At 40.9% G+C, this 20115-nt stretch overlaps 1 protein-coding gene across 7 annotated transcripts in view; it reads left to right on the forward strand.

The window, feature by feature from the left end:
• The window catches only part of LOC135494117 (uncharacterized), a 133769-nt gene extending 114483 nt beyond the window's left edge, over positions 1–19286 (forward strand). For 6 of the 7 annotated variants that reach the window (XM_064781876.1, XM_064781880.1, XM_064781874.1 and 3 more), the window contains 6 exons: positions 3464–3559; positions 5160–5343; positions 6894–7032; positions 7356–7414; positions 9526–9591; positions 12032–19286. In XM_064781876.1, coding sequence (XP_064637946.1) covers positions 3464–3559; positions 5160–5343; positions 6894–7032; positions 7356–7414; positions 9526–9591; positions 12032–12163 — 676 coding nt within the window. In that variant the 3' untranslated portion in view covers positions 12164–19286. The remainder of the gene's footprint in view (positions 1–3463; positions 3560–5159; positions 5344–6893; positions 7033–7355; positions 7415–9525; positions 9592–12031) is intronic. The other variant, XM_064781878.1, reaches the window with a different exon arrangement.
• The last annotated feature ends 829 nt before the right edge of the window (positions 19287–20115 follow it).

Below are 20115 nucleotides of genomic sequence, written 5' to 3' on the forward strand. Positions count from 1 at the left end.
GGGCTGAAAATAACCTTCCCAACCATACCGAAATGTTCAACATAAGCAAAGCGAGAATAATATTGGTTTTGGTGCTGTAAGCTTCTTCGTCTCGTTCATGCTAATTATACTTGGATTTCTGAAGATAAACATCTGAGATGAACCGAGGCAAAAACAGCTTGGATACCTGTCGTACTCGACTGAAACCAGTGCTTTAGCGAGGAAAGCTTGCTCCGAAGAGCAACAGTTCTCGATGTACCCCGTGGTTGTACCTTTATAATGGTGCTCTCTAAAACCTACTTCACTCTGCAAAAGTTCACGTTTTGAAAAGTGAAGCGAAAACGTTGGTATTTGTCACAACTCTGTCATTTCCCGTAGAACCTCGTGCTATCAACGTTGGGTGGTCAATCATCAGCCATAAGCCGGAAATGTGTCCTGATCTTTCTGATGACGTTTTAATTTTTGCATCGAGAAAGAAACATTCCCGGAAACATTGTGTTGCCTGTTCCTCTTTCTGGCCACGCATGAATTACGATGCAGGGCCACTTCCTAGTGTGAACCAGATTACCACCATCAACGCGTTTTTTGCACTCGGATGCATCGAAGACAAGGTTAAAACAGCAATTAGCTATTAGCAATTAGCCATAATTTAGCCTTTTCACTATGTTCCGGCGAGGAACGGTTAATGGTATACACCTTTACAACAGGTGGGAAAGAACGAAAGTGGAGGTTGCGAAGCAATGTTTATGGCGGGCGTGAAGTGGTTCTACGCCGTCATATAAGCATTTGAATTGTAAACTAAACTTCAGAAGTGAATAGACCACATTCGAAAGTCGGCCTGCAGGTAACAACAAACCTTATTGTATACATCTTGACAGTGTATCCCGTGCACGCACGTGTATTGCGCATTTGTTATCCCACTGACCGACATTCGAATGGAATCTGTCATCTTTTCTCAAACTTAACTGATGGTCGAATGCTTTGTCCAGCCAGCAGCATTTCCACTCGGGCATATGTAACAACCTTGCAGTCTTGATACATGCTGTTGTTAACGAGGCATGTATCGGAAATATCACCAATGGGATATGTCGAAAAATAGCAGCAAAACACATGAGTTTTGACTGTGTCAGAATGTCGCTTTTTTCTGACACAGGCAAAACGTATCTGTTTTTGGCTGCTAACTTTCAGGCATAACGGATACCGTTACATGTGTTATTCTGCAATGAATGTTTATGTCTATGGCAAAACTGACACAGGAATATGATGGCTTTTTCTTCTGACGCAGAGAGTACCCTACTGCTACGTTTTAATTGTAACCTTGCAACCATCATGATCATGATGGATGCTGGCTTTCATGTGTTGCGGAGCGTATTTTTCAGGAAATGTTAGTTAACGTTACCTACACCGTCAGAGAAGCATGCACTGTGGCTGTTTGCCAAAGGTTGGAAAAACGGAAAAATGGAAAAATGACGTATCAGTCATAAATACTATGGTGGTATTTGTAGCCCTGACTGTAAGACAGACAATACGTCTATGTTTTTGTTGCAAACGCGCCGCCATGATGGATGCTGGTATGCAGGTGTTCCGGCCTACTTGTAATGACGAATTTGTGCAACCTTTTAGCCATGATGTTGGTGTGAAGCGTTGCGGAACTTGTCTTGCATAACATCAACACAAGAATATGATGAAATTTTATTCTGACACTGACGGTAGCCAAATATTTCCGTGTTTTTGTTGCCAACCTGCCGCCATGGTGCTGGTGATGAGGTGTTACAGGGCGAATCTATCAGGAAACGTTAGACAACGTTACCTTTACACCGTAGGAGAAGATGTGGCTTTGTGCCAGAGGTTGCGGTAAAAAAGGAAGAAGAACAGCTGAGGTTGGGTATGTGTTAACGGCAACCTTGGCGAAACTGAGTGCAGCGTTTTTGTTGCAATCATGTACATTTCCAAAGAAAATGCACTGAGATGTCAGGCAAGTTATATTGGAATAAACTTATAATTGTATTTCACTGTGCGTTGTCCAGAATTGCATGTGCATTGACATTCAGTTTCACGTGTACGATGTACAGATGATGTTGTCTGTTCAACATGAAACTGCCAGGGTAGCCAGTTTTGATGGTGGTTACCTTTTTCACAACCACAACCTGTTGTTTTCAGGACGGCCGGCGGGGAATATTTGAGGATATCATCACAGTGAATATATCTCCGGCAATGGCTGGTTTTACATCTTAGCGTGTTTATTGTCTTGCATCATTGACTCATGCAAAAACGGATAAAATGCTTTTAAACGAACTTCCAGGCCCAGCGAATTCTATATTTGAATTGTTGGTTTGAAAGTAAAGGGCGATTCTGGTATGGTTTTTTCCATGAATATAGCTTTTGGAAACATTCATAGGCCAATATGCAACGTCCCAATATGCAGTATTGAGGGTTTCGTGTAGAGGGATTCATCTACATGACATGTTCGGTGGTCAATATCTTAACCTACTTGATCCACCATTTTATTGCAGGCCATCATCGTGATCATGGGCAAAGGTTCTGCCTCTTGAGCTAATCATAATCTTATACATACAATCTCCCTGATGACGATCTTGTTACCCTCAGATCCTAAAAGGGCCAATATGCTCATCTAATTCATTTGATCCTATCCACCATACCTGCCATCTCAACATCCACAATGAAAAGTATGTGCATAGCCCTGCTGTTAGTTCTGGTCGTACACGTATTTCTAGTACAAATAGCGTGTAATCATTTCTGGCGCTAATTTCAGCTGCCCAGCCTTCATGATGTTTGGTATGTTGCATTTCACAGGGCATTCCCCCATCATCTGCATATTCTCGAAGCGCATACCAGAGAGGCAGGCTAAATGATCGTCAGTGTAGAATTACGTGAAGCAAAGGCATGCTGCTTTCTTGCGTTTCACCTAGTACATTATACATGGAATTTTTCCTGCAGCTGTTGTAATAGCAAGTTTTTGCAAATCCCCGAAACGTCAACGTGAACGCCTATCCATTGTTCGACATTGTGATCAGGAGCTCGAATAATGGGATTTGCGTTCGCGTTCGCATTTCGGGAGATTTGCGAAAACTCCCTGGATCGTGTACGGCAAACAATAACAATTCCAAACGGTGCGTCAATTGTTTTCCACTGAGGTTTTAGTCAGACAACGACACCAAACAATAACGATCGGATGTCGTTGTGATTTCGCCCAAAATGTCGGCTGCCGCCTGGTTTTTGGCCTGGCCAACATTTTAGCTCGACCCTCGCGGCCGGTGTCAGCTGAGCCAAACGACAGGCTAACTTCAGTTTGGTATCAATTCCTTCACGCCAATGCTTTGCCTATTTCATGCATATTAGTCAACGTATCTATCATGTCTATTCTATAATTACCTCGGGTCAAAGAAAGAGCTGGGGGCCAGTTACATGACTATTTCGGATAGCTTTTTCTCTTTGCACATTATTAATCTGTTATTGTTTTCAGGTCGCCAGAACCAGCACCAACAGCTCTAGGATTGTCTTCTGAAAACACTTCAGAAATAACAAATGGAAGTTACAATTCTAGCGAAAGTATTTTTCTGTAAGAGGTTTCGCTTTTGGCACGGCACGTTCTTTCTTTTAAATTTTAAACTCCGTGAATTTGGTGTACGGTGTTTTGAAAATGGCCTCTTTTTGTCAGAGCAAGACATTCGAAACTTTGTGATTGCCATTAATCTTGGGATGATATATCACCGCAACACAAAAACGGCAAGTGGTATCTAATGCTTGATGGATTGAACTGGGTGAGCTAAACCACTGCTTTTCTGTTTGGCGGTGTCATTGTTGTAGTGCATACTTTGCATACCGCCGCGATTTTCCCGTGCTGGCCTGTTTGAGAATGATTTTAGCTGGAGGTATAAAATCTGTTGATATTGACTCAGGCTAGATGTGTCAAACATGTATTAGATCAGGATTTGATTTATCGCCCATTTCCTGTACCTGGTAGGGGTTTATGCATACATGTTCTGATTGAGTAAACAGGTCGCCATTTTTCGTCATATTCGACCGTTAATGGAAACATTTACTATAAAACAAGAATAATTGAAAGTAAATCTCTGGTATCAAAGTTCATATACCAAAAAGAGACAGCTAGCCATCAAACGCCGAGGGTTGACGGAAATTCTCAAAAGAAAGGTTATTAATGAAAATCTGTGTACAGTCATTGTATACAAAATGTACAGCGTACAGCCATCATACAGAATGTACAGCTGATTTAATCGTGTATAGAAACATTCGTGCTACTACATTGGTAGTCGGCTTTCATGCCGGTCACGTCCTTCTGCGCCTCCATGAAGCGTGATGGATAGGCGCTTGCTGGGAATGCAATGCTCGGGATTCTCGGTCCGACAAAGCTTTGCGGCGAAGGGGGATTGGTGGCGTTGGCACGAACATTGTCATTCGATGGTCGTTCTTGTAGGACGCGGGTTTCATTTTCTGCATGTCTAAGGTTTATGTAAAATTTATCATTCTTCAAAAGATTTGAATTCCTTGCCCCCATCTTGAACCCCATGGACTTATACTCCCTTTTCAAAGTACGCTAGCCCATAGGGTTTTGGCCTATATTTTCGATCTCAACCAACCAAAGTTACAACACCACTGTTACAAGCATGTGTGTGTTATGTCCCTTCCCTCCATCCCCATTAACTAATAAATTGGTGTTTACGCGGTACACCGTGCAATGATTAGATCTATGTATCTAATTGGAGAGGTGCTGCTGAATGTCAGCTTATGTCGATTGGCAATTATCATTATTCAAGTTGTGATGTTCCCTTAACCCAGCATCCATTCACCGAGGTTCACAAACATGCGTTTTTCAGAAAACTAACCAAAAGTTCAACAGGTTTTTTCTTGTTTTTGCATTCAAGCTTATCCAAACATTGCTCTTGCGCCTTTGCACTTTGCAGGTATACATCATCTTGACCCTCAGTGTATTGACATTGCTCAGCTTCCTGACAACGTGCGTCAATAGGCGGGGGCTACGGAGGCAATATTGCTAGAAGTCCAGTATACATGAGCATGCATGAGCATCGGAACGCAGAACGCTTTTCTTGTCATGTGCCCGGGTGACGGCGTCTCAACTTTTTCCAGAAAACAAACGCAATCGAATGAGTTTCTAAATATGGCCACTTCTCTCTCTTCAGGGCCGAGGATGACTTCACAATTATGCCGGTGTACATGGAATACATCGTGATGGGCGTGTGTATAGGCACGGGCGTCTTCGGCATCCTGTTTTTCATCGTGGGATCCCTCTCAACAGGCTGGACGAGCAGACACGTGTTCAATACGTCCAAGAAAAACGGCTGCGCCAGAGCACTTAACATTATTGTAAGTATCCGTATTTTTGCAAATTCGGTTCGCGTCCGTTCGCCACAAGGCCAGTATTCCCATTTAGCAAGCAATTCGCGTCCGTTCGCCACAAGGCCAGTATTCCCATTAAGCAAGCAATTCTCTCATGAATAAAGCTGTTGTATTGCTAAAAGACCACTACGTTACTCAGCGAAGATGCTACATCAAATTCTGTGTTGAATGGTGCTTGACCTCAGGACGCGTAGACACTCGATCGTGCCATGGAGGTATAATTACCTCCATGATCGTGCCGTGCTGTTGCTTGCATATAAACGTTCAATTGGTCTGATGGCAATGGGTCTTCGACATCCCTATTGTACTTTAGATGGCAAGCAATACTACTGAATACTGTTCATTTCGTGTTTATTCAATCATCATGCCCATGCAATTCAAGGTACATGTATATCCCATTCCAACCTGCCCGCTTCATGGGTAATTTGCTAGTCCTTATAATTAGACTGAATCAGGTGGGACATAAACATGATTTCGTGAAGGATCTTAAATTGCTGATGAGAAAGACGTCGAATGAATAAATTGTCATATTGCACATCTTAGATGTTCTACGGCACTACACATTCATCCGTCATCGAACATAATGGGACTAATTCTCCAGCTGGACTCAATTTTCTTCCACACGGGACCTATGTTTCGAGGTCTCGCGTTTTGTTAGCCCGCGCAACTCAGCACTGTCAGTAGTATAAATCACTTAGAAAGGATAACCATCGATCGCATGACTATATTTAGCGGATGGCACAATGAGGCTGGTCGGTTTGTCGATATTCTTTGTAAGTAACAATTCAGTCGGGAATAACTCGTACTGCCTGTAGGTGTCATCACGGAAAACTGTGTTCAGACCTCGTGCCGGACCCCTTGCTAATCAGCGAGGGGTGATATCCCATACATTTCGGCCCGTTATCTCTTCTTTGGTTCGGAGACCGCAGCCTCACTTTACTAGTTCTTAAACCCTGGACATTCTGCTAATCATGGAATTGCTAGAGCTAGCATGGCTGGCAGTTGAGATCGGAGATGTTGAACGTATAAACATTACTAGCTTATTCCTGATAATAAAAGGTGCCTCGACTTTATTGAAAACCAATTTATCACATTAGGTCCTTATATAGTGGCTGAATAGGGGGAAATATTATTATTATCGACTATGCTGTAACTAAGTACGGTAACGGTTACTGGTAAGGAAAGGAACTGAAAACACATTGCCTGAATTGGTCCAGGTGTAGAAGTTTGAAATATCCTATGATAGAGTGTCCGGGGTAAAAATGATTCTATTACGTTGTCACCTCTGAGGTATCGACGGTCACGGTCTCTATAGAACCAAACATCGGTATCTTAATCCGTCAGAACCCAACAGGGCCGGACGTTTTTCGAGGGAGACATTTTCGACTGCTACACCGGCTATATCTCCAGATTCCAACATAATATCTCAAACATGTCAAATATATAAAAATGTATTAGATGTTATTTTTTTCTTAGACCGAACGCAGGGTAAAAGGAATTTTCTCCTCTTTTTTCAGTGTTTAATATTTGCATTCGTGCTACACTTGGGCTGGCAAGGAATCACTTGTATCATGATGGTCCCCGTGGTGCTGCTAGCAGTCATCAAGATCATCAACGTACAGGATGCAGTGGACTGCCTAAATCTTCAAAACTATGGTGAGTATGAAATGTGTGACTGGCAGAATGCGAAGTTATTTTGCCCCTTACCACACCTTCAAAACGAGAGAGTAATTTTAAGAAATGAGTAGGGATTAACCGAGCGCAGTTCAGCACTATAATTCAATGACAACGGCACTTTTCTTTTCAATTCCGAATACGCTAGCAAACTTCTTCTTGTTTGTCAATCAAAACAGCTAAAAATTGGCAAAGGAAAAGCACGACATTACGGAGATAAAAGTAAAAATCATAATGCTGCATGTCATAGTGATTTCAGAATATTTAGGAGGGTATGTTACACGTGACTTCATTTCCCTTTTCAGCTTTTCCGAAAATGCGGTCGATCGAATGCGGCAACGCGTTTGACCTTTTTGTCAAAGAGGTACGTATGACTAACCATACGACAATATTTTGACAAGTATTGATACTGTTGATTAAATTTTGAACGCTTCAATAGTATTTGAGTTATAGGATCGAATTGGATATCAGAATGGAAAGTCTATGAAATGATAACTAGGGGTTTGGTGTTCGTGTAAATTGGTCTGCATTATATCCAAACAGAATTGTCTAAGGTATAAATATCCGGCCGGCCACTTTCTGGCTCCCAGTATCGTAAAGTGCCAATGTAAGGGATACACGTATTATCCTTTTGTTGTCAGTTGAAAGTACTTTTTTATCACAAAAAGGAATATCATGTTTTCTCTCGTAAGAAAAAACCGTGTGTGCCTGTGGTTTGGTTTACTTGGTAAGCACTGTGTGTATAATCATAAGATGTATCAGAGTTAAGTTTCCAGCGAAGTAAGTAGTAGAACTTGTTTTTTCACCCCACCAGCACTGTAGCTTGCATTTGATATGTTCATAATATAGCTGAATCTGTCACAATAGAATTCAAACAAGATGAATGCAATATCTGTTGTGATCTTATCTGCATGGGAACGATTTAATCTTTAAAAAAAGTATATAAGGTTAATTTTCTTTTCCTCCGAAGCGTACGTGTGCAGTGAATGCTCTTATCATAAAAATACTCATCTAATTTGGTCACGGGAACGTTGATCAGGACACAGAAAGGCAAAAGAACGTGTATCTTTTTGTTATGTTGCCATGCATGATCTGCAACAAATGGCAAGGCTTGAAAATCCATATAAGATTCTTTTAAGATCCTCAGTTGAATAAACCTTTTGTTTCAGAAACATTATAATTTACGTTCAATTTTTAGTTTAAGGAATTGATACCGAACTGGAGGTATTGGTTGTCTTACCTCGGTTTCGGCCAACATTTCAGTTCCACCCGATCGGTTTTGGTGTGACAATTAATACCGACAGTGAGGTATCAATTTCTATTCTAACATATATCTCAAATTGAACTACGAAAAATGTGGTTTTCAATGCTTTTTGACAGCTTCCACATTTTGACAGATTTGCCTATAAACCATAAACGCTGAATTCAAAATGAGGCTTCGTTTGCGCATAGTGCATTTACACTGTAAAGTGCGGTTCGTTTTAAATCCAGGTATTTTAGAATTTTAGTTAATCTTAACTAAGGATCTTTCAAGATATAAGATCTAAGATCTAAGAAATTTATAAGAATCTTCTATGGATTTTCGACCTGATTGAGTTGCGCATGCATAGAACTTAGTATCTGAGCTCTGATTTTACACACTCTGTTTTCATAAATGTGGTCATGGTTTCTCTGCATCTACACACTTACATCTTGGTTTGTTTCTTCGTATTTGGCAGTGCCGGTGTAGAAGTTTAAAATGTCCTAGGGTAGAATGCCCGGGAAACAAAGGATTCTATTATGCGCTTCAATCTCTGAGCTATTAACGGTCAGGGTCTCTATAGAACATTATTGCAGAATACAATAGGGTCGGACACTTTTTCCAGGGGGCATTTTTTACTGTTACACCGGCCTCTGCGGAACATATGAAAACTTGATATGATAGCATAAATTAGATTGTCCGTAGAAAGCCTTGATCGCAGTACCATAGTTATCACCTCAGCAACCTACTGGCCATCCAACCCAACCCTGTGTCACTTTATGTTAGATGTATCAAGGAATGCAAGAGACATATACATATATAATACTTTTGTACATCAAGATCATCATACATGATACCTTACGTACTATAACATTCAGACTGTGGACAGCTCGGGGAAAGTGCACAGTAGGCTTTACGTACTGTGACACCAACGTAACAAGCAAACAGTAAGAGTCGCCGGCTACTATTATGGGACTGCTGTTGCACAGATCTTACAGCCAAACTGCAAAAAAAGCCAGAACTTCAGCCAGATCACCGAAGATTTTATATACGCGTGTTCATATACATACATTATATACCAAAACAGCGAAACAGATTCTATTTGATGTGACAGGTCCTAGAAGACGCTGCACCCAGACCTATGCATTTCCGAGTGTATTGTACATTTCACAGTATCTATTCATGTAGTGTATCATCTATTATGCAGTGGGTTACAAGACATTTATTTCCTTCAGGGCATGGATGTGCTGATCTGCTGGGCCGTTGCCGTCGCCTCCGCCATCGTCGTGGTCTTCAGCTTGGTAAGTCAAGGTGAACGGACTTTCCCGAAATGCGCATGCGCTGTAGTTTTAGCAGTCGGAATCTTTCCTCGGGTCACCGCCAGATGGCATGAATGTGCCGTCCGCCATTTTTTGTCCATTTTTTGTCTGTTTTTTTTATTCTGTTGGTGGATGATTCGTTTACAGATTTCGACACTCCTTGTCTAACATACTAAACTCTCCCAGGCATGATTTGGTGACGGGTGCAGGACGCATGCTTAGGTTCCAGCATGTCCCTGTATTATTTTCCTATCGATTTCTATCTATTTTTTCTTCTTCATCTATTTTTTCTTCATGAAATAATGGATAACCTCTAACCATTTTATTCAAATTCCCTTCTCTTTCTGCTTTCTTATCTATGATTTCACTTTGAATTACTTCATCTTCTTGCTGCCGGTCGTCTACCCTTAAACACAAAAACCTAATAACTAACACATGCATACACTGGTCTATAAAGTTCTAAATTAGGCGGTAAAGATACTCATTGCACAACCAAACGTCGGAATAAAACAACTCTCCTTGGTCAGATAGGGATGGCGTAATACCCCCCCCCCCGCCCTAGCAAACCCAAAAGTGGGTTTCGACAAAAGACATTGTTGGCGCAGTGAAAACATCAGCGCCTGTCACCTCTGAGTCCCCAGTTCGAATCCCGGTCGGTCCAGTATACTCAAGAGAAAAGAAGATCATTGGCTAGGCCCTCTTGCGAGCGATTCTCTTCGACAGCGTTTGTTTCTTCCAGGGTCTCCGGTTTCCTCCTACTTCACATTACAAATCGCCCGAAATGGTTTCAGCTGATAATATCCTAATTGACGCTCAGCTCGCATCTACATATATGTTTATGTGTTTATTGACATGGGTCTTTTTTCGAAAAGCTTACACGAACGACAGCGTTCTTACCGACTTCATGTGTTTTACAAACAATAGTGCGCATAAAACCCGTCAAAAATCACTTTGCTTTAGGAGGAATTTTTTGACAAAGACTTAAATTGCAACATGATACCCTTTTTCTAAAATTTTTGGAACAAAAAATCCACAAAAAGTCTAGTGTAGTTTCGTGGATGAAGTATTTCACTACATTCAGATTGCAATGGCGGCCAATTCAAGCAGTGAGAGTCGGACGGTGCCTCATCACACCACTATCACTGCGCAAGGACTATGGGTGCAACCCCGACAAAAATAAATGCACCAGCTGTTCATCGAAGCTGTAACTGTCAACGCAAATAACAAGTCTCACTATTCTTCATGTATCAACCTGTCTTATTTCTTCAAGATGAATAGAATCGCTATCAATGATTTTGCATGCTCAGGCAATGGCAATGGTATTACGTTTTTCGTATGCTTATTTGGCTGCGTAACTTGGATATGGATATGCTACTTTAATAGAAGCACAAGCACACTTCAATTTGTTTAGATCATTTTGAAGATTTTTTCCGAACAGAATACCTCTCACTATCATACTTTGCCCCCCCCCCTTTATGTTTGATGGCCTCCCAGTGTATTGGGTGTGTCTGTTCATCGTCCCGGCATTTGGTGTTCTTGGTCATGATCTCCATTTTGTTTATTTTGGCGCATGCGCGGCGGTTGTAAACATTGGTTCTTCTTCTAGGGTTAACTCAGATTTGACTTGCATCCTTCAGTTTTGTATAATGTTCGTTTGGGCGCATTTACCCAAGTAAGCGCATGAAAAAACGTACCGGGTAGTATGTGTGCTGATATAGAACTACTGATCGTAAGAAGTGTGTTTATTTCTTAAAGTTAGACAGCGTGTGGAGCATTATTTAAGAAACACAAGTCATTTTAGGTTTTGGCAGTTTTAAGATTGGCAGCAATATTTTTCGATTTTACTCTACACGCACTTGCATAGTTTTTATTATAAAACAGGCGTGGTATGATAGTTTTGTAATCCTGAATTTGGAGTGTGTCCAATGTTAACAAAAAGAGAAAGAAAGAAGCTATCTTGATTGCCGAAAATATGTACGTGTACCTGTGTATGCGCATGTACGTACACATGCTCATTCGAACTGGTTTAATGATTGGTCTAGAAATGACTCTCCTCTATCCTACTCATGGTTTGCCTTGGGGCGAGGTCCTACTATAGACAGTCGTCCTCAGTGCTGTTGCCAATTTTGTTTTCACTTCGGTGACATACTCTCATGCAATCTTTTCGACCCTAAAACGATCGTTTCGATACCACGTCTGTTATTGATAACTGGAGTCGTCTTTCTCTTCCCTTATTTATATGCGACCACCAAAACTCAGCCGACCAATAAATTGGAGGGTTTTTTTTACTAAACTAGTCTTGTTTAATCGATTTGAATACAACTCCTAAAGATTATATATTTCATCCTCGGCTGACCTATTGGTGTTCGCGACATTTTCATTTTCTTTTGTTTATTTAGAAAACGCCATGCTTTCTTTTCAGGCGTTCTTCATTGTATGTATGGGGTCCGATTATCGGCACCTCCAGGAGACCAAGTTTGCGACGTACAACAATTACGAGAAGGCCGACGGACGGGGCAACAGCCAGGAGTCAGTGCTCGACACCAAAATGTAAGGAACTCATTCCAAATAATCAGTGTGTTATGATGTCATTGCGTCGCCATTGCATCATCGAGTAAACAAACATCTTGGATACTGATGCGGACTCCATCTATCATCACTTGAATGAACTATAATGCCTATGATTATGAATGCACTGCAGCGCCAACTGCATTGTGGAGGTCACGAAAAAAACTTCGGTTTCTACGCAAAAATGACTAAGGCAGCGAAAGATGCTTCGTTTTAAAGCAGAATGGGGGCGAGGGGGAGAGTTCCAGATCTTTAGGATGCTGGTTATGAGATATGTTGCCTGATTCGCATCTGTTTTATACAGCTAAAGCGCACACCGAGATTTTGTAAGAAAAGGGAACGTTTCGACGTGTATACGAGACTTCCTTTCTGGAATTTTCCCCATCGCCAATAGACGGCACCACCGCCTTAGGATTCCAAAATATCTCGTGGACCAGAATTATACTATTTTGGATTAGTGTTTCTATCGAAGTTCCTCAGTATTTTCATAGGCAAACACTAACTTCGAAGCTTTGGATGGTAATCTCAGTGTTTCGCTTTACGTCATGCGTACGATTGTCGTCAAAGGTCTGTAGTTGTCGTAAAAGTGCCGTAAGGCGGTATAAAATAATCCTGTGGATAATAATTACATGAAGGTGTATATTTGTATGAATTATTATTTCATCATCGTTTTTAGAGAGTTTATGCATTGGATTTGGTACAGTGCAACCCATATTGTGCACCGTTGTGATTTCTTATTATGATCGGGAGTTTTGTTTTCTGCCCCGTTCGGAGAATCATGAATTGAAAATTCAGAACATCAGCATCAGGGTAGCCTTGCATTATAGGCTCTTTGGTCAGGACTATCAGGAATCCACGCGGATTAAATGATCACACATTCACGAGGATAAAAATACTCAGTTTAATCTTCACCCGGATAATCGACGCATCGTGGATTATAGTGTATATATCAGCTGCTTGGAGCGGTATACACCGTGACGTCAGACCCTTTTATAAACATTTAAACATCCTTGCCGTAAATTTCACTGACACAAAATGTTTAGAAGAAATAAAACCGTGATCTGTATAAGGTGCTGCAAAAATGGATATTTACTATCTTGAAAACAGAATACAATGCCGTCATAGTGTACATGGTTCCAACTAGTGCCACTAGGGTGAATTATTTGATCCATTGCTTTGGATGAATTTGGTGCTTGTTACATCCGGGACTCTGAGAGATTAGACAAAAATTAAATTAAAAAAGACCAACCACCATCCGGCTGAGTGCCAACCTCGCACGTACCTCGGCCTCTTGACGACATAGAATTGTTGTTGATACGGTATAATACGTTAGGGTGGTGATCAGTCATGTACATCATCTATATATATTCAGTGTTATAAATGGCGCATTTCGTAATTCACACACATATATATTTTGTACAAACTACTCACGTTGTTCTGGACTATGAAAGGTGAATGTAGGAAGGTTTGGACTCATCAGTTAAAGTTAAAATTGAAATCAAAGTGACTCTGGTTTTGTTGTGCGTCAAATGAGAATGATATGCCTCAGGTTATGTGTTATAGTGCATCACTGTACAATTAACCATACATTCAGGTCGAGGTAGTATGTAATTTAAAATACATACAGATGATACTGCAGCATGTACATGTAGGCCTAAATAAACTCGTGTAATACTAGAGCTCCTTTGAGATGGGTTTTCCATAAAATGCAAGGCAGGTTGCCAATCATTTATCAGTAAATTTGATGAAAGGGCTCGAACAAAGGGTTGGATTATTAGCTCAGTACGGTGAGAACGAAAAAGTGGACCTAAAGTAAGGGTTCAACTGAAATTAATAGCTCTAGCTAACCCATTCATAAACGTTCCGGCAAACCACCTTGTATTTTATTCTCAACCGCATTAGATGAGCAAGCAGAAGGAAAAATGTATGGAAAAGGAGGAGGGTTCTCGTTACCCATATTCAAGAACTTGACACAAAAAGGTATCGCGCATACTATGTTGGGGGAATCCCCCGTATACATCATGAATACTGCCTTGTGCATATGCTAACTCCTACTGTTGGTTGTAAGGTTTAGCACCTCTTTTGCCAGTCTTGGAGCTGGAAATGAGCGTGCTGTTAGTGCGCATGAGCGATGAATTCACGCATGCGTAGAACAAAGTTCACATGGTGCAAAACCTATTGCGAAGCGGAGAATTATTGAATGCGTCACGTTGGTTGGTGATGCGGGTATAAAGTATGGCGAATTCGACGTTGGTTTTGTCATAATGCTGGTCATTTTATTGTTATTACCAGCCGAGTTTTCTATTTTGTACATGAATTCATTGCGTATATACACGACTAAGCTATTATGTTTATACTTTATTTATACGTTTTTATTAGGATTGCAAATGTCATCGCATGCGTCGTTGGGATAACACGATGGCTAAATAGATGAAAAAAATATCACATTTTGGAGTGCCATTTTTCTTGAACATATTTTCAATGTGTACTAACATGATGACTTTGAGAAGGATGCAATCATTCAATAACCTAAAATAAATTCGACTCCGTTAGGCTGTAAATTTTTTCTAGCAACACGAATTATCGAATTGTCACCTTCTCGGCCAACTTTTATAATGTAGACCTTCGTCACAAGCCTTTGACCTTGTTGATTGATGTAGAGCCTTGAATTGTTGATGAGGTCTAAGTTCCGGCTCCCTTTTTCGGAGGAAGACCATCAAACCACTCTCCGTTTCCAACTAATAGCAAGGCATTTTGTAAACGTTTGCTGCCTATTACATGAATTGGTTGGTTGATGACATCCGTCCCAAAGTCACGTGACAAACAGCAAAAATGGCGGAGGAAAACCACTATAGGTGTATTCTTGCGATGTTTTCATCACGCTCTAGTGATCATTTATTGTCCACTGTGTACACACTATCTAAATAATTATTTATATGAAAATATATGATATTTGTAAAGCCTAATTAAATCACTGTGTCTGTATAGAGAGGTTAAGTAGTTCTGTAAGCTAGATATAATCTTCGTGGTGCACGCTAAAAGCAGTCGCTTTTGATTCTTGCTTGTATAAATAGAGTTATAAGCAGGAAATAACGCATTTTGTCCGAGTCTAGTCGAAAGTAACCAGAGTAACGTATGCACGAGTTTCGTTGATGGCATAGTTAAACATTCGGTGATTGCATTACATTGTTTGATGATCATTTGGATAGCCCATATCATCTGTAATTGGTTCATCTTGATATTTTTTTGTCATCATGTATTTTTCTTTGGCGATAAGGTACAAGATCTAGATTGGTCCAATGCCGGTGAGAATGGTGGATTTCTCTTCATAAGATTTTCTCTGTAAACACACGTTAATCCAGATGTTCCGCCTCTATCATCCCTGATAAAAAACTAATTTGTAATTCCTAATTAATCAGCATAGTATCGTTCAACCTGTGGATGGTGGATGAGAAAATCTGCCTCTTTTAAATACCAAGGAAGCCAGCTTGACAAGGAAGCCAGCCCTCTTAGATATCAAAAAAGCCAACTGCTAAAAGTTAAGAATTGGGAGCTACCATGTAAAGGCAATGTGCATAGCCTTCAAATGTATTACATAAATTCCTTGAGTTAGTAGGTGCAGTGTGGTTCGCTGGTATTTAAAGAAGAGAGCAGTATCGCATACATCTTGTCATTTAAGGATGGCTACAAGTTGAGAAAAGGAAGGAGATGACTTTCTTTCTATTCCAGTTTCTAAACCGGTATCCGGCTTCGGGTTATTCTAGAAAGAATGCTTCTCCCAGATCAAAAGTACACTTACTATAATTACATGTAGATTGTTTGAGTTGGGTCAATGTGTTTATTACTTTGATGGTGTCCGCTTTCAAATGAAACTATAGTATACCATGCTTAATTCCGCTGCATGACGTCATTAGTAATATTTGTCAGCTTCTTTTTCTTGAAATGAACTGCATCATATTGTATAATTATAGTACTTCAGAATCATGTAGACTTCGGCATTTTGCCAGCACGTGTTATGATAAATATGAATATTAGATGTTGAACAGAGTATAATCAGAAATAAAGTTGTCTTTGTAAATGTTTGTGATAAATTGACACTCAATTGCCCAGCCGTCGATTCGTATGAGCTGACACCAAGCGGAGCGAATGCTTTACGTATATGCGGCTTGGTGAACGAGGCTAATTTGAATCATGTTTTCCAGCAACCGCTGCCTTTCTGTTACTCCCCGTACTGCTGATAGAGGTCGCTGTTTGCGCATGTCCATTAGGGGTATGTGGTAAACAGGTATCCAAAACGAAATTCCGTCATTTTGAAGCTAACGTTTTTGGTGATATTATCTTTTGACCGGGAAAAAAACGACAAATTGCTTGTGGCGCAAGGATGGCAAATTTCTGACTGAGTTAAGCGTATGGTTTTGGCATTCAATTGATATCATTTGAAAGGAAGCCGTTTTTAACAGCATGGAGGCTGCTCTCTCATCGAAATTTGAAACTTCAAACAGTTTTTCTTTAGCGAACTCAACTGAAATAAATCGAACGTTCAGCCAATCAGAAGCCTGCCACTCTGTGATCGTCATTTGAATAGGAAATTGAAAACAAATTATGCTGTATGCGACCCAAGGTATACGGCGGCCATTTTAAAGGTGGCTGTTGCTTTGATATAAACAACCGTTTAGTACATAGCGCATTCAATTTGCAATTGTGTACAAATGTGTGTGTGTAAAGATTTTATATTTCTTTCTTCATCAAACTTTGGTAAAACACTTTATTTCAGCTTCCCGCCGAATGGCGTGGAGGGAAAATTGTACATAGAATTATATCTCACTTATGTGCTTGTCCTGGTTTGTACTGCCCTCTATTGATTAAATAGGTAACTTGTCGGTTTCTTATAAAAAGGGGCAATCCCGTCGAAACGGAGTGGCACCACAACATTGGTCAAAACTATGCAAATGAGTTATACTTCCATATTTTTCAGGGAATGGTTCTTGTTTAAACTTTGTCAAACAATGACAGACATGTTTGAACGTGACCGGATGTCACGTGGTGTGAGAACTGGGCCAGCAGATTTGTAGAAATCGAACGTCCCATGCTTGAGAAATATAGTCCGACTGTCATTATTCGTCCGTATATATATATCTTACAACCAAAACCTATTGTGTTTGAAAGACCAATGGCCAACCGTTTGAAACATTTGATATTTATAATTTTGATCTTGCCAAAATGGTGCTGGCAAAAATAGAAAGTATTCAAAATATTGATATTTATAATTTTGATCTTGCCAAAATGGTGCTGGCAAAAATAGAAAGTATTCAAAATATCGCTAAGTGTTTTTCGTTTGACAGTTTTTTATACAAATGTACTAGTACCATAGGTCCATCCTTCATACCCTCGTCCCATGTCTAGCTTTAATGAATTCAGTAAGCCATTGAGGTAACCACTACCGGAAAAGGTTGAAAATGGCAGCCTATACAAGCATACGTGACGATTCGAATCTTTGAAAACTTGCTAAAAATGAAATGTTAGTTTAATCCGCACAATACTAAAAGGATGGAAAATACTAACAAACGACTTTTATCGCGGCTGTGTGCCACCTCTCTCTAAAAGTTGGCCCAGTTTGGTAAGAAGAGATTTGCACCTGGCAGCTTTAGTTCCTTTTTTCCTGGTCCCGTATTTCAGGGGGCCTCCATGTGTAGCCCTGAGGTAGGGATTGCCCCTTTCTCAACAGCAGAAACGGTCAGCAGGTGATGTTTGTTTTTGGTGACGTCATTCATTATCTGGTTAGCCTACAGTCTCGGGCCACAGTCACGTCCCATGAGTCTATTTTGGCCCTGTGTGGCTACATTTTCATGCATGTTAGAGCATTTTTCTCCTCGAAAGATCTTCTGGGAACTTCTAAAACATTTGAGAGAAATTGACTGAGAGGCAATATTGTGGTTGAACCAGGCGCAAACACCGGTGGGTTGACACTTGATAAAATCCGCATCGTACTCGCGGTGCATTGCTGCATTTTTGACCACGTGACCAAGATTTCATCTTTGCTGGGTTTGCTATTGGATAACTAATGTTGTGTCATTGGCATATCCAATTCGTGTTAGGTTTTTTCTTTGATCTGAGACGCTACAATGGGTTGACAGACCAGTCCCAACGGCAGCATGACGTCACCAAAACACATCACGTGTTTGTCGGTCTACTTAATTGTGGTACGCTCGCGTGCTTACTGCCTGCTTTCAGTAGCAAGTAAAGTGTTAGGCTCTTCGGGATTTCCAGTGAAGCAAGTCAAGAAATGGTGGATAGCTCCACGGCAAGTGCAGGAGGTGAGGTTTACCAGCCTCACGTCGCAACGTTACGCCATTTCGAGGTGAGCCTGAGTATTAGCTCAAGGGGCTAATGGCGAAACCGGACATGACGGAACCAGTGAGCCAAAATAATGACGTGTGCGACAACAACCAATCACAACGAAGGATAGGACTAAATCCTGTATATAAAAAATTAAAGAGATGTTACCAACATGAGTAGAAGTTAATGGTTGCAGATTTTTGTGGTTCGTTGTTACAGGGTGTTTCAAAGAGAGGATAAGCACTTTGTATCATAAGATCACTTCAAACTCGTCACTTCATTCCGTTCGACAGTCATATCTATGAAGAGGCCTAGTCGGCAGGGAGGGTATTCAGTGAATTCTTGTTTTTTTCTCTCAATTGGCTGTAGATGCTGAGCTACTAACAACGAAGGACTAGTGTCTGGGAAAAGCACAGCGTCGCTTGTCTTAGGAAATTCCTTACAAAATATAATCAAAAAGTTGCTTCCCTCGAGGTGCTTACTTCAACCAAATGCATGTACCACCAACCTCGCTTTGACACACACTGTATACGAATAAATGTGGAGTCCTCAGTATGAGTATGACCAAGAACACATGTCGAGTGCTCGTTGGTATACGGACCACGTTCGGTTAAGACTCAGTCTTACTAGTAGTGATTAAGCCTATCTCTTTGACGAACTAAGATATCTCCATTTTTGCATAATATGTGTAGACGTTTTGTAAGAAAGCCTGTTTATCCATTTTATTATGTGTATTATATTATCGACGGAATAAAATCAATGTATCTTATTAATTGTGAGTTTGTGTTGTTTTTTTTCTTTCGCACGTCTTCTTTTAAATGAGGAAGGGGACTGGGGGTCTTCTTAGCCGACTTGAAAGTTATAAGATATTTGTAGAAGTTAATCTTTTTACCGGACGAGTAGAATATTCAAAAAGGTGGATCGCTGGACTGCTGGATTCGCTGAGTTGTGACCGGTGGATCGCCACCGCCTGGATTGTGTAGCTGCACTGCATGCTATACATGTACTTTAGTGTATAGTCTACTGGTAGGCCTATCGTGCAAGTTGCAATACTCGGCCTTACTATCATTTTCACAACTGTCTAATCGAATGTCCCGAGTCGGGTGCATAATCATTCACGCATAGCTACAATACAAGCCTTCTCTCAGCTTTGTAGTTCATGTAGAAGCGCTGGTAATAGCCCGGTGTTTTCTCTGGTAAAGAGTGTTAGGCTGAGGAATCCATGTTGGCAGTGGCAGCGTGTGCACTTGAAGTACATCAGTGGTGGGAAGCACTAGGGATTTGGAACGTCTGGGAAAAGGTTATGAGCACCCGGCGAGACGTCCGTCGCCAAATTACATGTAACTGGTTAATGCATCAGCATTTTATTACTAGTGTGTACCCTGCTTCTGTTCCCATTAGTTTTTTTCGGAACGAGACGGGCTTTTCTCGGTTGTTGAACAGAGGGGCAGCCTTCCAGGATGTGTTCTGGCTTTTGGTCAGAGAAACCACATCCGCAGAAGGCGCAGTGTCACGCACGCCGACACGGCGTATGACCGCTGTGCTTTTTAAAAACATTGCGCTGGTAGTGCAGCTATATCACAAGCATTTGTGTAAAATGAT

This window comes from Lineus longissimus, chromosome 9 (assembly GCF_910592395.1).
Source record: "Lineus longissimus chromosome 9, tnLinLong1.2, whole genome shotgun sequence".
NCBI lineage: Eukaryota > Metazoa > Nemertea > Pilidiophora > Heteronemertea > Lineidae > Lineus > Lineus longissimus.